The 25,373-nt window shown below is 40.8% G+C and overlaps 1 protein-coding gene across 2 annotated transcripts in view; it reads right to left on the bottom strand.

Moving 5' to 3' along the window:
* The window catches only part of ASCC1 (activating signal cointegrator 1 complex subunit 1), a gene marked incomplete at its 3' end in the record, with an annotated part of 96,077 nt that overhangs the window by 49,467 nt on the left and 21,237 nt on the right, over window positions 1–25,373 (bottom strand). For both annotated transcript variants that reach the window (XM_080695163.1, XM_080695162.1), the window contains exon 5: window positions 9,239–9,375. In XM_080695163.1, coding sequence (XP_080551289.1) covers window positions 9,239–9,375 — 137 coding nt within the window. The remainder of the gene's footprint in view (window positions 1–9,238; window positions 9,376–25,373) is intronic.

Consider the following 25,373-nt stretch of genomic DNA (forward strand, 5'->3'; position numbering starts at 1 on the left):
CCAAACTAATAATAATAATAATAATAATAATAATAATAATAATGATAATAATAATAATAATAAATGTTTAATGCAGTTGGGCATGGAGGCACCTGCCTATAATCTCAGTACCTGAGAGGCTAAGAAAGGAGAATCACAAGTTTGAGACCAGCCTCAGCAACTTAGTGAGACGCTATTTCAAAATAAAAAATAAAACTGGGCTGGGAGTGTGGCCTGTAGGCAGAAAGACCCTGGGTTCAATCTCCAGTTCTCCCCACTACCACCACCAAAAAAAAAAAAAAAGTGTTCACTGCATACAACTGGAAAACACACAAAAAAATTATATAGTCTATAGTCACACTATATTTATCCCAATAACCATTTATTAGCACTATCTAAAAGAGAAAAGGACAAGGAATGACAGTTTTGATTGGCAAAGACATTTTAACTGTTTTAGACCTTTTCTCAGGGGGCCCATCTCTCTCTCTCTCTCTTTTTTTTTTTTTTTTTTTTTTTTGGTGGTACTGAAAATTGAACCCAAGAGCATTCTACCTCCAAGCTATACCCCGGCCCTATTTACTCCTTATTTTGAAACAGAGACCCACTAAATTGTGGAGGGCCTCCCAAGTACTGGGATTACACGTGTGCATCACCATGCCAGGCTTCTCTTCATTATTTCTACAAGTTACAAGCAGCACTTCTTTCACATAACAATGTTAGATCTATATACTGATATCTTTAGGAGCAATTTGATAATACTTATGAACAGTCTTCAACACAGAAACCCTTTGCCCAAGGAAGTCAGTTTCTAGAAGCCCATTCTAAGGAAAGAGTTTTTAAGTCAGTCACATAATAAACCACAGATGATAAACTAAAATTCTTCTTTACAAAAGAATTTCAATTAATAAATGCAGAAAGGATACAACATTAGAAAATCCCCATTTTGGAACCTCTAATAAAATAATGGTTCTAGACAATGATCATCAACAGGGAAGCTGTAGAAACAAAGAACCATGGAGAGCATATCTGAATCCACTGATCTAACTTAGTATCAAAGAAAAACAGACACGACTAAACAATATGTGCTTTCTGATATAGTGAAGAGAGCATACTCACACCCACGCAAAATATTTTGTGCACACGGCTTTCACTGAGCACTGCTAGGAATAGTAAAGAGATTAGCAGCAAACTAAGTCCAGCAACTGGGGCCTGATTAGATAAAATGGAACAGTATGAAAAACAAATGTGCCATATATATGACTCAGGAAGCTTTGTGGGTACTGATAAGGAATGATTAGACTCTACATTTTTAAGAAGATAAACAACAATGTACATGCTGTACTATTTGTGCAAAAGATAGGGGTAAGAAGCTGGGTTTGGTGGCAAACACTTGTAATCCCAGTACTTGGGAGGCTAAGACAGGAGGATCACAGGTTTGCAGCCAGCCTCAGCAACTTTGTGAGGCCCTTTGCAACTTAGTGAGACCCAGTTTCAAAATAAGAATAAAATATAGGGCTGGGGGTGTAGCTTGGAGGTAGAATATCCCTGGGGTTCAATCTCCAGTACCACACACACACACACACAAAGAGAGCAGTAAGGAAATACATGTACTCGGTATATATGCTTGTACATATATACAAAGTCTCTGGAAGCATCCAAAGAAATTTCTGATATTCCATGCCTCTAGGGAGGAAAGTGGGTGGTCAGTGGGATAGATATAGTGAAGAAATTCTTCATATATATCTTTTATATCTTATATATCCTTTGTATCTTTAAATTTTGAACCATGTAAATGTATCATTCATTAAAAAGTCAAAGTAGATCCAGAAGCTCTATAATCTCAATGATTTAGAAGGCTGAGGCAAAAGAGATAACCAAGTTGGAGGCCTGCCAAGGTGACTTACGAAGATCCTGCCTCAAATTTCTAAAATGGCAGGCTGGGATGTAGCTCAGCGGCGGGGCACTTGCCTATCAGGTGCGAGGCCATGGGTTCAATACCCAGAACACGCATGCATGCAACGCACACACAAAGCTAAAATAAAATACATGCAAAAGCAGCTAAACTCAAAAGTGTATATACTTACTTTATTTATAGGACATTTAAAAGAAGCAAAGCTAATCTGTGGTAATAGAAATCACCAACAGTGGTTGTTTCTAGAAGTGAATTTACGGGAAAAGAGCATGAGGAAACCACAGGAGGTGATGGCAGTGATCCACATTCTTGATCTGGGTGAAGTTACACAGTATATGCATTTGTCAAAACTTTCAACTACACTTAAGATCTGTGCATTTTATTGTAAGCAAATTATAGCTCAAAGAAAAACATACATGTGCATATAAAAAAGTATAGGAGTATATAATTCCAAAGTGTTAATGGTAATTATCTTTTAAGATATAACATTACAAGTGATACTTTGTCCGTAATTTTTGTTTTAATAAGCATATGTTAATGTTATGTAACATAAAGCTCCATCATCCTGTTTTCTTCCCACATCTCTCAAATAGACATGTACTTCAAAGAAAAAACCGCGTTGTGTCAAATTGAAATCCAGGTAAAAATTAGCTCATTACACACAGCCTTTCCCAGTCCCCATGAAGGTAGGCCCATTTTAACCACTCCATACCTGGCATAATGTCTTATCTAAAACAGGTGCTTAGTAAATCTCTGATAAAAATTAAATGGAAGCTGGGCGTGGCGGTGCACGCTTGTAATCCCTGCACTTGGGAGGCCGAGACAGGAGGATCGCACATGTTTGAAGCCAGCCTCAGCTACTTAGTGAGGCTCTCAGCAACTCAGTGAGACCCTGTTTCCAAATAAAATATAAAATAGGTCTGGGAGTATAGCCCGGAGGTAGAAAGCCTCTGGGTTCCACTCCCAGTACCACCAAAAAAAAAAAAAAAAAAATTAAATGGATGTGCCACCATAAAGGGGAAAGCTAGTGTGGACAATTTTGAGAAGAATGCAGTTGCAGAAAAAAGGGGGTGGGCAGTAGCTGAGCATGAGCCTATAATCCCAGCTACTCAAGAGGCTGAGGAAGGAATACTGTGGGTCTGAAGCCAGCCTGAGGAACACAGAGAGACCCTAACTCAAGATAAAAGTGGTTTTGGTCCAAAGACAAAAGGATTCTAGGATCCATCAAAAGAGAATTCCAAAACACTAAATAAGTTCTTTTGACACTGAACCTGGGCCACAGAGATATTCTTTGCAGCTTAGGAGTCCTGCTTTGGGTAAAGATGGCCTTGAAACATCAAGGCCATATTATTGCAGAACACCAGACCAGAATTTTTCCATTACAAAACTAAGTATTTTCAGGCAAATACCTGATTAAGAAAAATTTCACGGTCCTGATCTTAAGTTTCCCTGTAGATACCTCAAATAAGAAGTGAGACTTTTAGCTGGTTGTGGTGGTACACACCTGTAATCCCAGTACTTAAGAGGCTGAGCCAGGAGGATCGCAGGTTCATGGCGAGCCTCAGCAACGTGGTGAAGCCCTCTGCAGATTAGTGAGACCCTGTTTCAAAATAAAAAATAAGCCAGGCATGGTGGCGCACGCTTGTAATCCCCGCGCTTGGGAGGCGGAGACAGGAGGATCGCGCAGGTTCGAAGCCAGCCGCGCGCGCTGGTTTAGGAGACCCTGTTTCCAAAATGAAAATGTAAAAATAGGTCTGGGAGTGTAGCCCCGAGGTAGAAGGGCTTCCAGGAACCCCAGTACCACCAAAAAATAAAAAATAAAAAATAAAATAAAAAATAAATAAAAAATAAAAAATAAAATAGAGCTGAGGGTGTAGCTCAGAGGTTCAACCCCCAGCATCAAAAAAAAAATGTACTTTTATATTATTATTGTTGCTGTTGTTATTTAGTGGGGTCAGAAAACAATTATTATTTTACCTTGAGTTTTCAGGCAGAATTTTCTCCCCGTCCCATCCTTATGGTTTCTGACCTCATTTAATTTTTATTCATTTATTTATTGGTGCTTATGATCAGACCCATGACCTAGAATTACCTCCCCTGCTCAGTGACTTTAACATTTCTTTCTCTCTCTCTCTCTCTCTCTCTCTCTCTCTTTTTTTTTTTTTTGGTACTGGGGATGGAACCCAGGGGCATTCTACCTCCGAGCTACCCTCCAGCCCTATTTTTTATTCTTTATTTTGAAACAGGGTCTCATTGAGTTTGCAGAGGACCTCACTAAGTAGCTGAGGTTGTCCACGAACTGCGATCCTCCTGTCTCATCCTCCCAAATGCTGGGATTACAAGTATTCGCCACCACACCTGGCTCTTGTATGTCCTAACTGTAAACCACCTTACAATCCTTAGAACTAAGTGGGGTACCAGGCAAAATAAACAATAAAATAGGACTGAAAGCCTGCTTTATGTGGAGAAGCAAAAGCTCTTGTGCAGCTCTCACCACTGTTTATGAAGGGGATGAAAGAGCAGAGAGCCCACGGTTTGCCGACGCATGCTCTTTGTTTTGGGAACCAAATGATTCTACCGTCCCAATGAGTGACACCTGAAGCAATCATTAGGAATTAACATTTGTTCATGGGTATTTTCCGTCAAGCGATGTCTCCTCTTTCTTGAGCTTCTTACATTTACTGGGTTGAGATGAAGGCTTCTAGGGAACAGTCTGGGCAAGCAGGGTGACTACGGGGCTAAACAAGTGCAAAGCACTTTGTCAGGCTACAGACTCAGAGCCGCTCCGCTGTTTCTGTCCTACATCGCAGAGGAAAGTCACAAGGGACACACTTAGAGCTCCAGCACGTACTAAACACTGAATAATTCATTCACCATCTATACAGCTACAAGCGCCTTTAGCCTGAGAACTGAAATGAAAATCCTGCTTCTGATTAAATAGTATCCTTTAAGGCCAAGAACTACCCCCAAATTTAAAACATACTCAACTACCATTTCTTTAAAATACCTAGATAGCACTGAGCGTTTAATATATTCCAAGAGAAGCCCCGTTTATTTTAATACTCCACTTTAAAATGCCATCAAATTGAGCTGCAGTACACGATGCACTGGTCCGTTTAGCTCCGATGTTTTCCTTTTCACACTGTAACTGGGGATCTTTACATCATAGTGCTGAGGTTAGAAATGCCATTATGTACTGACATTCGAAGTACAGGAAATGCAAAGGCTGAAATCAAAGAGAAAAGGAGCGAGGGGGAGGAAATGGGGTAGAAACTGGGGAAGGGCAGAGGGAGTGATGTGTGCACGCGTGCCTCTGCCATCCGGCACCCAATTGAGATTTAGGACTACGATGCACAAGAAAGAAAAGAAAAGAAGAGGAGAGGAGAGGAGGAGAGGAAAGGAGAGGAGAGAAGAGAAGAGAAGAGAGAGGGAAAAAAGAAACAAAAATAAAGAATAAAGGGGAAAAGTTAGATGATGCAATTTACTCAGGGGGGTTTAATATTAATACCCCCCCCTTTTTTTTTGTTTGGTGGTACTGGGGGTAGAACCCAGGGCTTTTTCTACCTCCGGGCTATATTCCCAGACCTATTTTATACTTTATTTGGAAACAGGGTCTCACTAAGTTGCTGAGAGCCTCACTAAGTAGCTGAGGCTGGCTTCGAACCTGTGCGATCATCCTGTCTCAGCCTCAGCATAGTGCAAGATTAACTTCTTAGAAGAAGGATGAGAATCAGGTTTTTGTTTTGTTTGTGTGTGTGTGTGTGTTACTGGAGATAGAACTCAGGAGCCTTCTAACTCCATGCTACACCTATACCTCCAGACCTATTTTTTATTTTATTAGGAAACAGGGTCTCACTAATTTGTTGAGAGCCTCACTAAGCTGCTGAGGCTGGCTTCAAACCTGTGATCCTCCTGTCTCAGCCTCCCAAGTACTGGGATTACAAGCATAGGCCACCACACCCAGCTCTTGGTTGTTGAATTGATTAGAGGAGTCTTGTTTCTCTAAATGGAAGATACTTCTTTATTAAAAAAAAAAAAAGTGGTTTATTAGCCGGGCGTGGTGGCACACGCTTGTAATCCCACGCTTGAGAGGCTGAGGCAGGAGGATCGTGGATTGCGGACCGCCTCAGCAACTTAGTGAGGCCCTCTGCAACTCAGTGAAAGCCGGTTTCAAAATAAAGAATAAAAAATAGGGCTGGGGGTGTAGCTCAGAGGTAGAACACCCCTGGGTTCCATCCCCAGTACCACAAAATAAATAAATAAATAAATAAATAAATAAATAAATAAATAAATAAATAAAGTGCATGTGGCAGCAGGGTAGGAGAAGAGGGTTGAGGATGTTAGCTTTATTTTACTTGCTGGTTTTAAAATCTTTCCAGCTTTTTGAAAAGAGCATCTCAAAACAAATTTTTGCATGCACTGCAGATTTTTGGCAGGGTAACTTTGTCCTATTTCAAAAGCTTTGCTGAATTTGAAAAACTACAATTACTGTTTTCATCCTGTCATGTCAAAAATTCTTAGGAGTGAGTGATTAAGACTGTTCTTTATTCCTATGTATATCAACCCTGACATGCTTCAAGGCTCAGCTTTGGCATTTAGTCACAAAAGGAACCAAGATACACAAAAGGGAGGAACTCAGCTAAATCTTCACATAGTTTAGGACAAAGCTTCAGTGATTAAAACCCTGAGCTCTCATTTTCATAAGGTAAGAACAAATACTTCTCTAAAAGATATTTTATCTACCATTACATTTATTCATAGTAGGATTATCCCAATCGCAGATAAGAAAGCGCAGTTGCTTTCAGTTCAGTTTAGAAAAAAGTCAACTGGTAATACATCAAATTATCAGAACTATAACCAGGCAAAACTACCCTCCTTTGTAAAATAAACCATAAAGTCTTATTTTATACATGGAAATCTACAAATATCTAATGACAAACACCGAATTATTTTGAATTATAGGCAAGATAGAAAAAAATGCCTATCACTGAATGAAGAAAAAGAAAATATAACGCATTCCTACAAGGCCACGTTAGATAGTGTGGGATGTGTATCTAATAATAAATGTGTGGGTGGGGATGGGGGTACTGGGGATTGAACACAGGGCATTCTACCTCCAAGCTACATTCCCCAGCCCTACAAGTGTGAGCCACCACGCCCAACAATGATGGAATTTTTAAAAATCTATTTGAGCTAGACATAGTGGTGCATGCTTGTAATCCCAGTACTTGGGAGGCTGAAACAGGAGGATCAAAAATAGACCTGGGGGTATAGAATGGAGGTAGAATGCCCCTGGGTTCAATCCCCAGGCATGCACCACCATGCCTGGCCTACCTGTATTTTCAAAAATGAAAATGAAGGATGAGAACACATCTTTTAAAAAAGAAGGAAAAAGAGCCAGGCGTGGTGGCGCACGCTTGTAATCCTAGCATTTGGAAGGCTGAGACTGGAGGATTAAGGTTTGCAGACAGCCTCAGCTACTATTTAGTGAGAAAGAATAAAGCCGGGCGTGGTGGCGCACGCTTGTAATCCCTGTGCTTGGGAGGCGGAGACAGGAGGATCACGCAGGTTCGAAGCCAGCTTTGCTGGCTTATGAGACCCTGTTTCTAAATAAAAATATAAAATAGGTCTGAGAGTGTAGCCCGGAGGTAGAAGGGTTTCCAGGAACCCCAGTACCACCAAAAAAAAAAAAGAAAGAATAAAAATTAGAGCTGGGAGAGTAGTTTGGAGGTAGAATGCTCCTGGGTTCCATCCCCAGTACGTACATACGTCCATACATACATACATACATACACAGAAGAAAAAGGCAAAACAAAACAAGAAAAGCCCAACTGGGCAAAGCCCTGTAATGGGAGCAACTCAGAAAGTCAGGAAGGAAGATTAAGGGTTGGAGGCCATCCTGGGCAACACTGTAAGACACCATCTCAAAAATAAAAAAGTAGGTGGGCACAGGGGCAAATGTCTATAATCCCCGCTTCTCAGGAGGCTGAGGCAGGAGGATCACAAGTTTAAGGCCAGCTTCAGCAACTTAGTAAAACTGTCTCAAAATAAGAAATTTCTTTTCTTTCTTTTTTTTTTTTTTTTTTTTTTTTGTGGGTCTGGGATGGAACCCAGGGGCATTTGACCTCTGAGCTATACCCCGGCCCTATTTTTTATTTTTTTATTTTGAAACAGGGTCTCACTAAGTTGCAGAGGGCCTAAGTAGCTGAGGCTGGCCACAAACCACAATTCTCCAGTCTCAGCCTCCTGAATGCTGGGATTACAAGCGTGCGCCACCACGCCTGGCGTAAGAAATTTTTTAAAAAGGGCTTGGCAGCCGGGCATGGTGGCGCACGCTTGTAATCCCAGCACTCGGGAGCCTGAGACCTGGAGGATCATGGTTCGCATTCAGCCTCAGCTACTTAGTGAGGCCCTCTGCAACTCAGTGAGAGCCGGTTTCAAAATAAAGAATAAAAAATAGGGCAGGGGGTGTAGCTCGGAGGTCAAATGCCCCTGGGTTCCATCCCCAGACCCGCCAAAAAAAAAGGGGGGCTTGGGATGTAACTTAGTGGTAGAGTGCCCTTGGCTTCTACCCCAATACCGAGAGGGAAGAGAAGGGACGGGAAAGGAAGGGACGGCAGTATTTCTGAAATACAGTGAAAACTTGCCTAGGGAATGCACTGTGGTAGGCAGAATAATGGCCCTTCATAGATGCCATTTCCTACTCTTTAGAGTTCATAAGTATACTATCTTGCATTTATGATTAAGGTTAAGGAGCTTGGTATGAGGATGTCAGCCTGGACTAGCTAGGTGAGCTTAATCAGATCATGGGAGCCCTTAAGAGCCAACATCCCGCTGTGGCCAGAGAAGAGAGAGATGTGACACTGGAAGGCCAAAGAGATACCATGTTGCTAGAGCTGAAGATGGAGAAAAAGGACCACTAGCCAAGGAATGTGGAGAGCCTTCAGAAGCTGGGCTGTAAAAGCAAGGAAATGGATTTCTTCCTGGAGCCTCCACAAAGGACACCTCCCTGCCAACATCCTGATCTCAGCCCAATAAATTTGTGTTGTTTAAGCCACAAAGCTTGTAATAGTGTGTCATTTTTGGAGAAAATAATGAAATATTTTGTTTAAGAACAATTTCCCTACTAAACTAGAACAATTTGAAGTTAGTCTTTCCATAAAAGTTTGTAAATATCTGCTTTAAACCCATGTTCTACCTTTCAGACAACGGTCCAATGTGAAGTGCTACAAATGAGAGTCAACAAACCTTATCCTCATGTTTATGTAGCTTCCTTATCCGAAAATAAGTCTGTGCTAGGAAACCAGCCCGGGCTGGCCCCCTTTCTCCACCCCGGAGATTACTTACTTAATGAATTCCTCTTTACAGCGCTGGAGCATCTCACACGTCTGCTGGATCTCTTGCTCACTCAAAAGCACCAACATCCCAATAGTTAGGTGAAGTTTTTTGGGATTTTGGAAAATGGTGTTATCAACTCCACGGTCCTGTTATCAAAAGGGGGGGGAAAAAAAAAAGAAACTTAGCCTTTATAAAAGTAAAGTGCGAAACCAGGCATGGTAGTGCACACTTGTAATCCTACTACTTGGAAGGCTGAGACCGGAGAATAACAGGTCCAGAGCTAGCCTCAGCAATTTAGGGAGGCTCTCAGCAACCTTGTGAGATCCTATTTCCAAATAAGAAAGTTGGGCGGCAGGTGTAGCTTGGAGGTAAAATGCCCCTGGGTTCCATCCCCACTACCAACAACAAAAAAAAAGTAAATAGCACTCAAGACAGTGGCCCACACCTGGAATCCCAGCTACTTGGGAAGTGGAGACAGGACAATCTCAAATTTGAGTCCAGTCTCGACAACTTAGCAAGCCTATCTCAAAATGACTAATTAACCAATTAATTAATTAATTAATTAATTAATTTAAAAGGGCTAGAGAGGTGGCTCAGTGGTCAAGTACCCCTGGGTTCAATTCCTAGTGTTATAACAAAAACCAAAAAAAAAAAAAAAAAAATTAAGAGCTGAGAATGGAATTAGGATCTCAGAAAAACACCCTCTCCATATATGGCAAAGTGATTTCCAACAAAGTGCCAACACTATTCAATGGGAAAGAACATTCTCTCCAACAAATCATACTGGAACAAGTGAATTACCACATGCAAAATAATGGCAGTGGGACCCTACTCTATATAAAGTTTAAGTGGATCAATGACCTCATTTTATAAAAGTTAAACCTTAAAACTCTTAAATGAAAAACAGAATTAAATTGTCGTGACTTGGGCCGGCGTGGTGGCGCACGTTTGTAATCCCAGCATTTGGGAGGCTGATATAGGAGGATCATGGTTCATGGACAGCCTCAGCTACTTAGTGAGGCCCTTTGCAACTTAGTGAGACCCTCTTTCATAATAAAGAATAAAAAATAGGGCTGGAGGTATAGCTTGGAGGTAGAATGCCCCTGGGTTCCATCCCTAGTACCAAAAAAAAAGTTGTCATGATTTGGATTTGGTTAAGGATTCTTAGATATGACATCAAAAAGCATAAACAAAAGAGATAAATGTGGCTTCATCAATATTTTGAAATGTCATCAACAGATATTCTCAAAGAAGTGAAAGACAATAAATAGACAGCCTACAGAATGGGAGAAATATTTGTAGATAATTTATCTGATAAAAGTCTAATATCCAGAATATACAAATAACTCTTACAACAACAAAAAGATAATCTAAATTAAAACGGGAAAAAGAACTTAATGATGGACATTTCTCCAAAGAAGAAATAAAAATGAAACAGGTATAGTGGTGAACACCTGTAATCCTAGTACTTGGGAGGCTGAGACACAAAGATTGCAGGTTCAAGGACGGCCTCAGCAAATTGCAAGCTACTCAACAACCTAGTAAGACCCTGTTTCAAAATAAATAAAAAATAAAAAGGGCAGGCCAGCTGTGGTGGCGCACGCTTGTAATGCCCGTGCTTGGGAGGCGGAGACAGGAGGATCACGCAGATTCGAAGCCAGCCGCGCTGGCTTAAGAGACCCTGTTTCCAAATAAAAATATAAAATAGGTCTGGGAATGTAGCCCGGAGGTAGAAGGGCTTCCAGGAACCCCAGTACCACCAAAAAATAAAAAAATAAAAATAAAAAATAAAATAAAATATATAAAGGGCTGGGAGTTGCTGGGCATAATGGCATATGCCTGTAAACTCAGTACTTGGGAGGCTGAAATAGGAGGACCAGAGGTTTGAGGACAGCCTCAGCAACTTAGTGAAGCCCTATACAACTTTGTGAGACCCTGTTTCCAAATAAAAAATAAAGGAGAGCTGGAAGTATAGCTTGGAGGTAGAATGCCCATGGGTTTAATCCCCAGTAACACACACACACACACACACACACACACACACACACACACACACACACGTATACAGAAGGAGAAGGAGAAGGAGAAGGAGAAGGAGAAGGAGAAATAGTGGCTAACAAACATGAAGATTGTAAGCATTGTTAGTCATTTACAGAAATATAAATTAAAACCGCAGTGAGGTACTATTTCATAACCACTAGGCTGGCTGTACTCAAAGTAATGGAAAAAAACAAGTGCTGGCAGGGATGTGCAGAAATTGGAACCCTAGTACAATGCTAGGTAAAATGATTCAGCCACTATAAAAAAAAAAACACTTTGGCAGCTCCTCAAAATGTTAAACATAGAATCCTACTCCTAGGTATAGGCCCAAAAGAAACGAAAAAACAACTCAAACAAATACAGAGGTGCTATTCACATGGCAAAAGATGGAGAGAACCCAAATTCTTATCAGCAAATGAATGAGTAAACAAATTGTGGTGTACACACATAACGGATGATTATTTAGCACTAAACAGGCCAGAAATACTGAAATATGCTACAATCTCAATGAACTTTGAAAATATGATCTTAAGTGAAGGAAGCCAGGCACAAACGGCTACATGCTGCATTATTCCATATATCTATAGACTGGGTATTAAAAAGACAACACAAAGCCGGACGTGGTGGCGCACGCTTGTAATCCCCGCACTTGGGAGGCTGAGACAGGAGGATCGCGCAGGTTCGAAGCCAGCCTCAGCTACTTAGTGAGGCTCTCAGCAACTTAGTGAGACCCTGTTTCCAAATAAAATATGAACTAGGTCTGGGAGTATAGGCCAGAGGTAGAAAGCCTCTGGGTTCCACCCCTAGTACCACACACAAAAAACAAAAAGACAACACAAAGTAATGGTTGCTAGAGGTAGGAGTGTCCAGGGAACAACTGCTTAATGGGCCTGGGATTTCATTTTGAGGTGATAAAAATGCACATAACAGCCAGGCATGGTGGTGCATGTTTTTAATCTCTGCATTATGGAGGCTGAGACAGGAGGATCGCGGTTCGCAGACATCCTCAGCTACTTAGTGATAACTGCAACTTAGTGAGACCCTGTTTCAAAATAAAGAATAAAAAATAGGGCAGGGGGTATATGTAGCTCAGTGGTCGAATGCTCCTGGATTCTATTCCCAGACCCGCAAAAAAAAAAAAAAAAAATGCAAATAATAAAATAGAACTAGTAGTTGCATAACAATATAAATGTACTAAGCCAGGCACAATGGACATGCCTATATATAATCCCAGCTAGTCAGGAGACTGAAGCAGGAGGATCACAAATTCAAAGCCAACCTAGGCAATTCAGAAAGACCTGTCTAAAAATAAAATATAACAAGGGCTAGGAATGTAGCTCAGTGGTAGAGTGCCCCTGGGTTCAATCCTCAGTATCATTAAAAAAAAAAATAGCTAGATGTGGTGACGCACACTTGTAATCCCAGTACTTGAGAGGCGTAGACAGGAGGATCACAGTTTGTGGACAGCCTCAGCTACTTAGGTCCGGCTTTCCACAACTTAGTGAGACTTTGTTTCAAAATAAAGAGTAAAAAAATAGGGCTTCAGGTGTAGCTTGAAGGTAGAATGACCCTGGGTTCCACTCCTAATACAGAAAAAAAAGAAAAAAATGTAGGAGATGGAGATGTTACTCAGTGGTAGAGTACTTGATTTGTATGTGTACAATATAATAAATAAATAAGGAAACAGGAGCCTGATAGCATGGCATGGCCCAGAAAAAAAACAAAATACCATCTAAAAGCAGGCTTATGAATACCTTTTGGAGCCAGGCATGGTGGCTCATACTTGTAATCCCAGCATTTGGGAGACTGAGACAGGAGGATCATGGTTCACAGACAGCCTTAGCTACTTCATGAGGCCCTCTGCAACTCAGTGAGACCCTGTTTCCAAATAAAGAATCAAAAATAGGGCTGGGGGTGTAGGTCAGAGGTAGAATGCCCTGGGTTCCATCCTAGTACCACCATCAAAAAAAAAAAAAAAAAAAAGAATACCTTTTGGCCCTTATCAGCTTTCTTAGTTCTAGGACTACTGAGCCTCTTATGGACTTCCCCAAAGAAAAAATATTTTATTAAAAAAATACATTACTGAGCCGGGCATGATGGTGCACACACTTGTAATCCCCGCGCTTGGGAGGTGGAGACAGGAGAATCGTGCAGGTTCAAAGCCAGCCTCACTGGCTTAAGAGACCCTGTTTTCAAATTAAAAATATATAGATAATAGATAGATAGATAGATAGATAGATAGGTAGATAGATGGATGTTTGGGAGTGTAGCCCAGAGGTAGAAGGGTTTCCAGGAACCCAGTACCACCAAAAAAAATACACACACACACACACACACACACACACACACAAACACACACACACACACACACACACACACACACACACACACTACTGTTTCTATTTTAGCAGACATTACAGTATTTTCTGTACTAAAATAGATGCTGAAGTTGAGCATGGTGGTGTATGCTTGTCATTCCAGTACTTGGGAGACTGAGAAGGATTGCAGGTTGGAGGCCAATTTCAGGAACTTAGCAAGACCCTGTTTCAAAATAAAAAAATAAGAGAAAGGAACCAAAAAAACAACTCCATTCACCTCAAAACCAATAAAATACCTATGAAGAAACTTAACTAAAGAAAGAAATTGAAGATCTTAGGTGAAAAAAAAATCTCCCTTCCTCTTAGTCAAAATAAATATTACCAAAATGGCCATTCTATCAAAAGTGATCTAAAAAGTCAATGCAATCTCTATCAAAATACCAATGTCATTCTTCACAGACCTAGAAAAATTAGTCATAAATTTCATATATAGAAACAAAGACTCAGAATGGTCAAAGCAATTCTCAGCAATAAGAACCATGCAGGAGGCATCACAATTCTTGACTTCAAAGTATACTACAGAGCTATAGTAATAAGAACAACATGATATAGGCACAAAAATAGACACACAGACCAAAAGAACAGAATAGAAGATTCAGAAACAAATTCACACACTTATAGCAAGTTGATTTTCAACAAAGATGCAGACACATACCTTGGAGAAAAGACAGCCTTTTTGACAAATGATGTTGAGAAAACTGGTTATCTAGATGTAGAAAAGTGAAACTAAATCCTTACCTCTCACTGCCCAGGAGTCAACTCAAGATGGATCAAACATCTGGAAGTTAAACCAGAGACTTTGAAGCTACCAGAGGAGGGCACAGGTTTAACACTCCAACATATAGGCACAGGCAGAAGCTTCCTCAACAAGACCCCCAAAGTTCAAAATATTAAAACAAGAATTAATAAATGAAATGGTATTATATTTAAAAGTTTCTGCTCATCAATGAAAAACATCAAGAATCTAAAGAGAAAGCCTACAGAATGGGAGATCTTTGTCAGCTATTCCTCTGATAGAGGACTAAAATTTAGAATATGCAAAGAACTTCAAAGACTTTACGCTAAAAAAAAAAAAAAACTCAATCAAGAAATGGACAACTATAGCTGGGCGTGATGGCGCACACTTGTGATCCCAGCATTTGGGAAGCTGAGACAGGTGGATCACAGTTTGCGGACAGCCTATGAGGCCCTCTGCAACTCAGTGAGACCCTGTTTCAAAATAAAGAATTAAAAATAGGGCTGGGGGTGTAGCTCAGAGGTTGAATGTCCCTGGGTTCCATCCCCAGTACCACAAGAAAGAAAGAAAAAGAAAGAAAGAAAGAAAGAAAGAAAGAAAGAAAGAAAGGAAGGAAGGAAGGAAGGAAGGAAGGAAGGAAATGGGCAACTGAATTGAATAGACACTTCACAAAAGAAGAGATACAGATGGCCAATAAATACATGAGAAAATGTTCAACATCATTAGCCATCAGGGAGATGCAAATCAAAACTACACTGAGATTCCATCTAACCCTAATCAGAGTGGCAAGCATAAAGAAGTAAAAAAATAATAAATGTTGGGAGAATATGGGGAAATTGAAACTCTTCCTCACTGTTAGTGGGATTACAAATCAGTTCAGCCATTATGGAGATCAGTGTGAAGATTCCTCAGAAAACTGGGAATGAGTCCAGCTATACCACTCCTGGGTATCCTTCCAAAGACTGAAACCGGAGAACTACAGTACTATATTCAGAGCCATGTTCACAGTAGCACAATTCATAATGTCCAAGTAATGGAACCAACCTAAGTGTCCATCCACAGATGAAAAAACTACAAAACTGTAGGATATACACACACTGGAATTCTACTCAGCAATAAAGAACGAAATTATGTTACTTGCACGACAATCGAAGGACCTGGAGAACATTATGTTAAGTGAGATCAGCCAGTCATAGAAAGAGAATGGTCATGTTTTCTCTAATGTGCGGAAGCTGGGAGTAATGGAGATGCCAGAAGGACTACAGATAATGGAAGGGAAACCTCAGTGGAGCCAAGGAGGGGGTCGAAGGGAAGGACAGGAAGAGTCAGGTTCACTGAAGGAATTAGTAACATCAGTTATGTGTATATATGTGAAAATACCAATGTCATGCCAGGTGTGGTAATCCCAGCATTTGGGAGGCTGAGACAGGAGGATCACAGACAGCCTCAACTACTTAGTGAGCCCTGTACAACTCAGTGATACCCTGTTTCAAAATAAAGAATAAAAAAAAAAATAGGACTGGGGGTGTAGCTCGAAGGTATAATGCCCCTGGGTTCCATCCCCAGTACTGTAAAAATTAATTAATTAATTTGGAGGGATATTTATTATTTATTTTTGTAGTACTGGGGATTGAACTAGAATATTCTAGTCAAAGAATATTCTACCTCCAAAGTACATTCCAAGCCTTATTTTATATTTTGAAACAGTCTCGCTAGGTTGATAAAAGTCTCATTATTTGCTGAGAATGGCCCCGATCCTCTAATTCTCCTGTCTCAACTTCCCAAGTACTGAATTACAAGAGTGCACCACCACGTTCAGCTACACCCAGCCCTATTTTTATTCTTTATTTTGAAACAGGGTCTCACTAAGTTGCAGAGGGCCTCACTAAATAGCTGAGGCTGGCTATGATCCTGTGATCCTCCTGTCTCAGCTTCCTTAGTACTGGGATTACAAGCATGTGTCGCCACACTGGACTTGAAGGATACTTAGATAATGGAATTGCAATATCAAATATGGTCATTCTCAAGCCAGGCATGGTGACGCATACTTCTAATCCCAGCACTTTGGAGGCTGAGACAGGAGGATCCAGGTGAGGCATTCCACAACTTAGACCCATTTCAAAATAAAGAATAAAAAAATCAGGCTGGGGATGTAGTTCAGTAGAAGAATGCCCCTGGGTTCAATCCTAAGCAACACACACACACACACACACACACACACACACACACACACACAGGTCATCCTTCCTGGTATCACCATTCCTGTGCTTTAATAATAGCCTCTGGGAAACAGAAAAGTTAACTGTATCTCATTAAACTTATTCTAGTTGAAGTGCAATTCATTTAACATACAGCTCACCACTTTAAAGTATACAATTCAGTGGTATTTAGCATATTCACAAGGCTGTGCAACCGCCCGCCTTCTTTATTTCAAAACCTTTTCCTCACCCCTTGAAAACACTTCATATCCAGTAAGTAAAATATCACTCCCCGTTCCCCTTGCCCTGGATACCCATAATGCACCTCTTAACCTTAGGATTCGCCTAGTCTGTTTACAGCACATAGAAGGAATTTTATAGCCATGGCCTCTGTGGCTGGTTCCTTTCACTTGGCGTGTTTCCAGCATGACCACATCATAAGAACTTCATTTCTTCCTAAGGTTGAAAAATATTCTAGTGTACGTATATACCACACCTTGTTTACAAATTCATCTACTGATGGATGGACATTTGGGGTATGTTTAGCTACTATGAATAAAGCTGCAATGAACATTTATGCACAAGTATCTATATTGACATGTTTCCAATTCTGCTGGGAATATACTCGAGTGGAACTGCTGGGTCATATGATAATTCTGTTTAACTTCCTAACTTCCTTCCTCTCCCTTCTTTCCTTCCTCCCTCCCTCCCCCCCTTCCTTCCTTCCTGTTTCTGTTTTTCTTTTCTGTTGCTGGGGATTGAACCCAAGCACTCCGCATGCTAAAACCTGAACTACACCCTCGGGCCCTATGTCTAACTTTTTATGGAACCATCAAACCATGTTCTGTGGTGGTTAAACCATTATATGTTCCTAGAAGCAATGCATAAAGGTTCCTGTTTCTCTATGTCTTCACCAACCCTTATTCTTTTCCTTTTCTTTTTAAATTACAGCTACCCTCGTGGGTGTCAAGTGTTGCACTGTGGTTTTGACTTGCATTTCATGGTGATCAATGATGCTGAAGATATTTTCATGTGCCCACTGGACATTTTTATATCTTCATTGGAGAAACACTGCCCATTTTTAAAATTGTCTTTCTACTTCTGAGTTGTAAGAATTCCCCTTCTCCTCTCAATACTGATACTTTTGATATTAACACTTATATGAAATCATAAAGCCTTGTTTGGGGGGATTTTTTTTGTGTGTGTGGTACTGGGGATTGAACCCAGAGGCATTCTACCTGAGCTACATCTCTAGCCCATTTTTTATTTTTTGTTTTGAAAGAGGGTTACACTAGGTTCCTAAAAGTTTAAGTTGCTGAGGCTGGTCTGGAACCTGCAATCCTCCCGTCTCAACCTCACAAGTACTGGGATTACAAGCATGCACCACCACATCTGGCTTAAATCTCTTTTAAAGTAGCTAAGTCTCAAGTATCATTACTCTCAATTCTGTAAATGAAAACAATTACTGTCTAATTTCTGCCTTGGCAACGGTACCTAATAGATTGTTCATTTTCTAAGTGTTAATGGAGCTTGAGCTATTTTTACATGTGATGACGAGCTTTGTGATGCCACACATCAGCCCAAATCGCCTCATTTGATGAACGTGACTTTAAGGGACAATTGGCTTTAAAAGTGTCAAGGAAGGCTATGCACAAGGATCATCACCCCAGCTGCTCTAACCCACGGCACACACAACCCGTCACCATGGAAAAGGCCTGCCAAGCCTTCAGATTCCAACACGCACAACCCACCCCAAACCGCAGATAAGAATTGGTCCCGGCGTAATCTCGAGTATCTGCCGAGCCGTTGCTCTGCTCCCGTCAGGTTCCGTGTACTTCGGAGGCCCCTCTGAGGGGAGTACTAATATCATCTACATGTTACAGGTAAGGACATTGAGGCGCTGACACATCAAGCCACATTCCCACGGTAACACTGCCACGAGGGATGAAGTAAAACCTCAAACCCAGGTGGCGGGGCCCCAAAGACTACATTTTTTATCATCTCCCTGATAACAGCTGCCAAGAGGAGGCTGGAACAGTAAGACCACCACCAGAGACCACCACCAGGAGAAGTCCTCGTGCGTGTCAGCAATGCTCACATAACGAAAGGGTCTAACCAGTAAACTAGTCCTGGAATAAAGCAAAGCTCCTAATCCTATGAAAAGTGTTTTTAATATCTTTTTTTCTAAGACATGATACCAAAAGTATGGTCCATAAAAGAAAAAAAATGGATAAAATGAACTTGATCAAAATTAAAACTGTGCTTCAAAAGACATCATTAAGAAAATAACAAGCCGGGTGTTGTGGCACACGCTTGTAATCCCTGCGCTTGGGAGTCAAGACAGGAGGGTTCGAAGCCAGCCTTGCTGGCTTAAGAACCCTGTTTACAAATAAAAATATAAAAAATAGATCTGGAAATGTAGCATAGAGGTAGAAGGATTACATCCCCACTACCACCAAAAAAAAAAAAGAAAGAAAAGAAAAGAAAAAAGAAAATAACAAGATAAGCCACAGGGAAACATATTTGAGAGAAAAAAAATATTTACAAATCATATCTGACAAATATGCCAAAATTATATTTATGTACTTATTTACTTAAAGACAGGGTCTTAGGTGTTTTGCCCAGACTGGTCTTAAATTCCTGGGCTCAAACAATATTTCTGCTCAGCTTCCTGAATAGCTGGAAATATAGGTATGTGCCACTGTGCATGGCTAAAATTTCCTAATATTCATTAACAAAAAGATAGGCATCCCTGCCAGGCATATTGGCACATGCCTGTAATCCTAGTACTTGGGAGGCTGAGACAAAAAGACCACAGGTTCAAAACCAGCCTCAGCAATTTAGCAAGACTATCAGCAACCTAGAGAGACCCTGTGTCAAAATAAAAAATAAAAAAGGCTTAAAGGTAGAGTAATCCTAGGTTCAATGCTCGGGACCACCAAGAAAAAAAAAAAGAGAAGAAGATTCTTATTCTTGGGATTCTATATTCAAGTACTTAGGTATAAACAGCCATGACATGTGCAACCCACTCTAGAGAGTTCAAGGAAATAACACCCAAAATCATAGAAAGGATGATAGAGTAAAATATTAAAAACAGGTGGATCTGAGTAGAGGATATCATGCTGAGTCTTCTAATTTGTAAGTTTTGAATGAATTCCCATATTCCCTATTGCTACTATGACAAATTTAGTATCTTAAAACAACATAAATTCCCTACTGTTTCTGGAAGTCTACTGGGTCTGCAGGCTGTGTTCCCTTTGGAGGCTCCAGGGAACATACCTCCAGGGAAAATCACCCCTTGACTGTTCCTGCTTTTGGAGGCGTCTGCATTCCCCAGGTCAGGGTCACGTCACTCCAAACTCTTTTTTTTTTTTTTTTTTTTTTTTGGTACTAGATATTGAACCCAGAAGTATCACATTAAATCACTCCAAATTCTATTTCTTCCTTCCTTTTTTTTTTTTTTTTTTTTTTTGGTACTAGATATTGAACCCAGAGACATTCTACCTCCAATCCACCCCAGCCCTCTTTACTTTTTATTTTGAAACAGGATCTTCCTGAATTTCTGAGGCTGGCCTTGAACCTGCAATACTAGTCTCAGCCTCCTAAGCACTGGAATTACAGGTGTGTACCACTGCACCCAGCCACAACCTCAGCTTTAGCCATCTTTTCTCCTCCTCTGGCTGTGACCTTTCTGCCTCCCTCTTATGAGGGCCCTTGTGATCACTGGGCTCACTTGGATAATGCAGCATGATCTCATCCCAGATTGTCAAAAGTCCTTCTAGCCATGTAAGGTAACACCGTCACAGGTTTGAGGATTAGAATGTGAACAACTCTAGGAGACCATCATTGTACCTGCCAAATCCTCTCCCCACCCTCCAAAAAAAAAAAAAAAAAAAGTTTTTCTAAGGCATCTTTAGGAATATACATTTGGATAACAAAAACAAAACTAAAGATGTGATATTATAAAAAAAAAAAAACAGGACATAAATACCCTTTAGGAGAAAAGGACAGAGGCAAGAGGATGTATGGAGCACTGTCAAAGTTGTATCCCAGCCAGTATGCTGCTTATAACTATATCCACTTATTTCATATAGGTTTGGTTTTTTTTTTTTGTTTTTTTTTTTTTGTTTTTTTTTTTTTTGCAGGTCTGGGGATGGAACCCAGGGGCATTTGACCTCCGAGCTGCACCCCCTGACCTAATTTTTATTCTTTGTTTTGAAACCGGGTCTCACTGAGTTGCAGAGGTCTCACTAAGTAGCTGAGGCTGTCCGTGAACCATGATGCTCCGGTCTCAGCCTCCCGAATGCTGGGATTACAAGCATGAGCCACCACGCCTGGCTTAGGTTGTTTTAATTGAACTAGAGACTGAACCCAGAGACACTTTACCACTAAGCTACATCCCAACCTTTCTTTCTTTATTTTTTTTTTTTCTTTTTGAGCCGGAGTGTTGTTAAAATGTCCAGGATGGCTTTGAATTTGTGATCCTCCTGCCTCAGCTTCCTGGGTGGCTGGAATGACAGGCATGTACCACCACATCCAACTTATTTTGTGTAGTCTTCTGATGTGTATTATATTTTTAAGGAAACTTTTAAGTGCAAATGTAAGAGAAAACACAATTCATTTTCAAGCCTAAATCTCTAGGGCCGTTGTTTTTCTTTGCACAGAATATACCAGTGCCTGCCTCAAGCCTGTTCATTGAAATAAAGGCCAACATCAAATTCTTTACTCTGGAGGTTTAATTACGCTGGGCCCTGGTCCAGGTTTGCCATTATTCAGAGCTGGAACAATTTTGCTCCATTAGGTTGGCCACCCAGGCTGGCGCCTGAAAATGTAATGGTATTGACCTTCCACCCAACAGAGAGAAGCAAAGGGTGAAATAACGGGAATTTCCCAGGCAATTTTGTCTCGATGAAAATAAACATGCTTCTTTATGGCTAAGTCATAACATCTCCAAGCCTCAGTTTCTTTAGTTGCTTAAAAAGGTCTTATTCAAGGTGGGAAAATGCATCCACAAGATACCTCCACAGAAAACTGTATACAACAGGCCCAAGTCAGGGTTCAGAGTTCAAGGTCACGTCCTGACACAGCAATCCCAAGGGCACTCTCTCAATCAAGCTGCAGCTCATGACTTCACTAGCAACCGCCTCACCATCACAGACCCTTCACTATTCGCAATTAACCCAGTGCTCCAGGATCTACTAGGGCAGAGCTGCTGGCAACGTCGTTCTAAAAATGTCAAGCTTCAGGGGAAAGCCAGTGGAGAATAGTATTGGATTGACCCACCACAAAGCGTTCTCTCTCTTCCTTAAAATTCAAACGCCCTTCCCTTGCAGATGGGATCAAAACGCAGGTGCATCCGCCAGGGCTGCCAGCGAGCGGGAGGAAAGCCTCTCCTCAGACTTGGACCATGAAGTCATGCTCCATTACAAGATCATTAAGAGGAGAACTCCTAAGAATCTGACCCCAATATGTAGCACTCAGAATGGAAACAATTTACAGTACCCTGTCTTGACAGTACACGCTGACTGCCCCAAATAAAAAACAATCCTCAAGTTATATACACACATATCATCCTTTAGGAACTCCAGGTGTAAAAAACGGTTTGTGTCTTAACCTGAAATACAAATCTTGAGTTCTAATCTAACTGTGTTATAAACGAGTAATAATATTGTAGGTCATTTTACTTTTCTAGGTCTGTTTCCTCCTTTGTAAATAGCTTAGTTTACTTTTAAGTCAAGGGTCTTGTAAATTTTTTTTACATGACCACACAAAAATTTATAAATAAGTACTGCTAAAAAAAATTGAAAATTTAAAAACCTACCAATTTGTTTTCTGATGTTCTATGCAAAGAAAGGGAGGAAACAGAAGTATAAAGGCCTTTCCTTTTGCTCGGTTTTTTTATTATTTTGTGGGCAAATATCCTAAGTGGCATCTGAGCCAGTGATACAAACCTTGTTCACCCATGAAAATTGTTCAAACAAGACAGAGCGGTGAGAAGAGCATTTGACTTTATAACCAGAAAAGCTCAGGTTCACGTTCTAATTCTGCCATCAGCAGTGACCCAAGACAAGTTACTGAGTTGCTCTGAAACTCAATTTCTTCCTCTATAAAAGAGACAATATTTCTGTCTCAGGTTCATTCTGACGATTAAATGAAATACATGTGAAGTCTGGCACACGGCAGCAGGGGATAAATGCAGGCTTTCTCCTCTTTGCTTTTTACATGACTATGCAACACAAAACAAATAGCATCTCCTCTCTCTCTTTCAAAAGCAGCATTCGGAGCTAAATTAGGCTCTGCTGAGTCATTTCCATTATTTTTTAAGAACGTTCAGGAAAAATGACTTTGATTTGAAAGCCTCTATGTGTTATTAATAAAATACCCTATTAAGTTGTATAAGCTTCAGGGGAAAAAAGGGTTTTCATTCTTCTGACTTAAAAATTCTATGTATTCAGACATAATTACAAGAAAGCAGAGAGGTTCTTAATAATAAAAGATAAACATTCAAGCATCAGCTTTTGTAATGACCTGAGAAAAGAACTTCCTCATTTACTGTCTGAATCTTTACCCATCAAAGAGCAAATAGCATCTCTCTTCACTAAAGGATACACTCACTTACACTCTGTGCCACTGAAGACTTAAGCCTACTTTTCTCAGAGCTTAACTATTCCTCAAAAACTTGCCTGAAAGCACTGGGTAACTATGTATCTACTTACCCACATTTATTCCCAAATACAAACACTGATCACTCCAAATTGTGTGACAGGTACAAAACAACACCTGTTCAAGGCAGATGCACAGCAACTTTTTACATTTTATTTTTTGAGGTGCTGGGGTTCAAACCCAGAGCCTCACACAAGCTAGGTGAGCCCTCTGCTACTGAGCTGGACCCAAGCCCCTTACCTGCCCCTTGATACCACTTTTTCCTTCACCTTCTTGCTGTGATCCATGGGATTATTACAAGTACTACTTGGTATAATAACAATTACAGTAAGTATAACACCACCACCTAACATCTATTCAGCACTCGCCATAAGCCATGCTCTAAATGCTTAAATCTATTAATTCATTTACTCTCCCTGACAACATTATGATGTATTATTAGTATTCCCACTTTAGAGAAGGCCTCTGAGATATCTCTGGACTATACGCCCTCCTGAACACACCACGGACATCTCAGCAGGCTCCTCAGAGGGCCTGGCCTCTGCACCTGTCCTTTACTCTCCTCGCCTCCCCCACGCTAGGCAGCAGTGACTCTTCTACAATGCTGAATCCATCACATCGGACCTGGCTTAATATATCTTGCTATTTCCTTACCACTGATGGAATATACTCAGATATAAGACGTTTCAATAGAAAGGTAAAGGCCATTTACCTCTCCATTCTTAACGACCACGTCTTCTCTACCTACCGCCTTTCTGTTTTTGTTTGTAGTACTAGAAACTGAAGCACTAAGCTATCTCCTCAGCTCTTTTTACTTTGAGGTTGACCTTGAACTTGTGATCCTCCACCCTCAACCTCCCAAGGGGGTAACAGGAGTGTGCAAGCAGGCCTAGCACCAATTTCCAGCCTCAACCCCTCTCCCAGAACATCTCACAAGTGTCATGACCTCTGCCCAGAGTGCTTGCTTACCACCCTCGCCAGCCTGGCACAAACTCCTGCCCCCCCAGACTGTGAAGGTGTTGCCTCCCTTAGCAATCCTTCTCCAACCCTGCAGAAACACTCCTCTGGGTACCCGCAGCACTCCCCTCTAACAGCACTTACCTCACAATACTATAAACTACTTCTGGAAGAGATCTATTACCCCATTACAATATGGGACCCTTAAGGGAAGAGTCTACTGTTAGAGTTTGTAGCATATATATGCCATGTTTTATGTCTACCTGGCATATGATATGCATTCAACATCTCCTTTTCTTAGTTTCCTACCCAAAATCAGAACTCAGGAGTTTGCAATTTTTCATACCATCAAAGACAATTGTACCATCTTCATTCTAAATTAGTTCATAACTACAAATCCTATAATTCCCCATATATATAAAGAACCCTAAATTATGCACTAAAGTATTTGTATACAATTTTTTTCTTCAGTGAATAATCCAAACTATTAAAAAAAAAGCCCTAACTAGGGGACTTGGGAGGATCCTGACCCATTAGCCATTTCTGCCCCCTGACGGCCCTCACTTTACAATGTGAGTAGAATTCTGTAGTCTCTAGAGCTGGAAGCTGGAACTTATTCAGGTTCTCTAAGCAGCCTGAGAAGTCCCCTGTTGCTTCAGACAGATCTATAAGCCTTCAGTTTGCTCCACCACATACAGTTTTGAATTACTGTTTTTCATTACTGATGTGCTTTCTACCGGACCCTGCTGTGAGCTAAAGCAGAATTATAGCTGCATTACTAGCTATAGGATGATTGAGAGACGTACAGGGTTGTAATATACTTCTTGAACCTGCAGACAGTGAGACCTCTTTGAATCTTAATGTGACAGTGGAAAAGTGAAAGAATAAGATGCAGTTTATCTGCAGATCACACAGATGAAAAATACTTCGCCAGTGTCCGGGAATAGCTAAATCCCACATTAAACACTCAGGCCTCGGGAGCTCAACCACAGGGATCACGGCGATGATGTCTGCAGTCAAGTAACATTTCTTATGTAACTGATGAGCTTTACAAAGTAAGGTAATTTCAGGAAATTATTTTCTAAAAGGTAAATTCAATTTCCTTGGAGAATCAAGGGAGAGGTCAAGGACAAATCCGCTACCAAGGGGTGGAGGGGGAACAACAGCTGTTT

This window comes from Muscardinus avellanarius (assembly GCF_963383645.1).
Source record: "Muscardinus avellanarius genome assembly, chromosome: 4".
NCBI lineage: Eukaryota > Metazoa > Chordata > Mammalia > Rodentia > Gliridae > Muscardinus > Muscardinus avellanarius.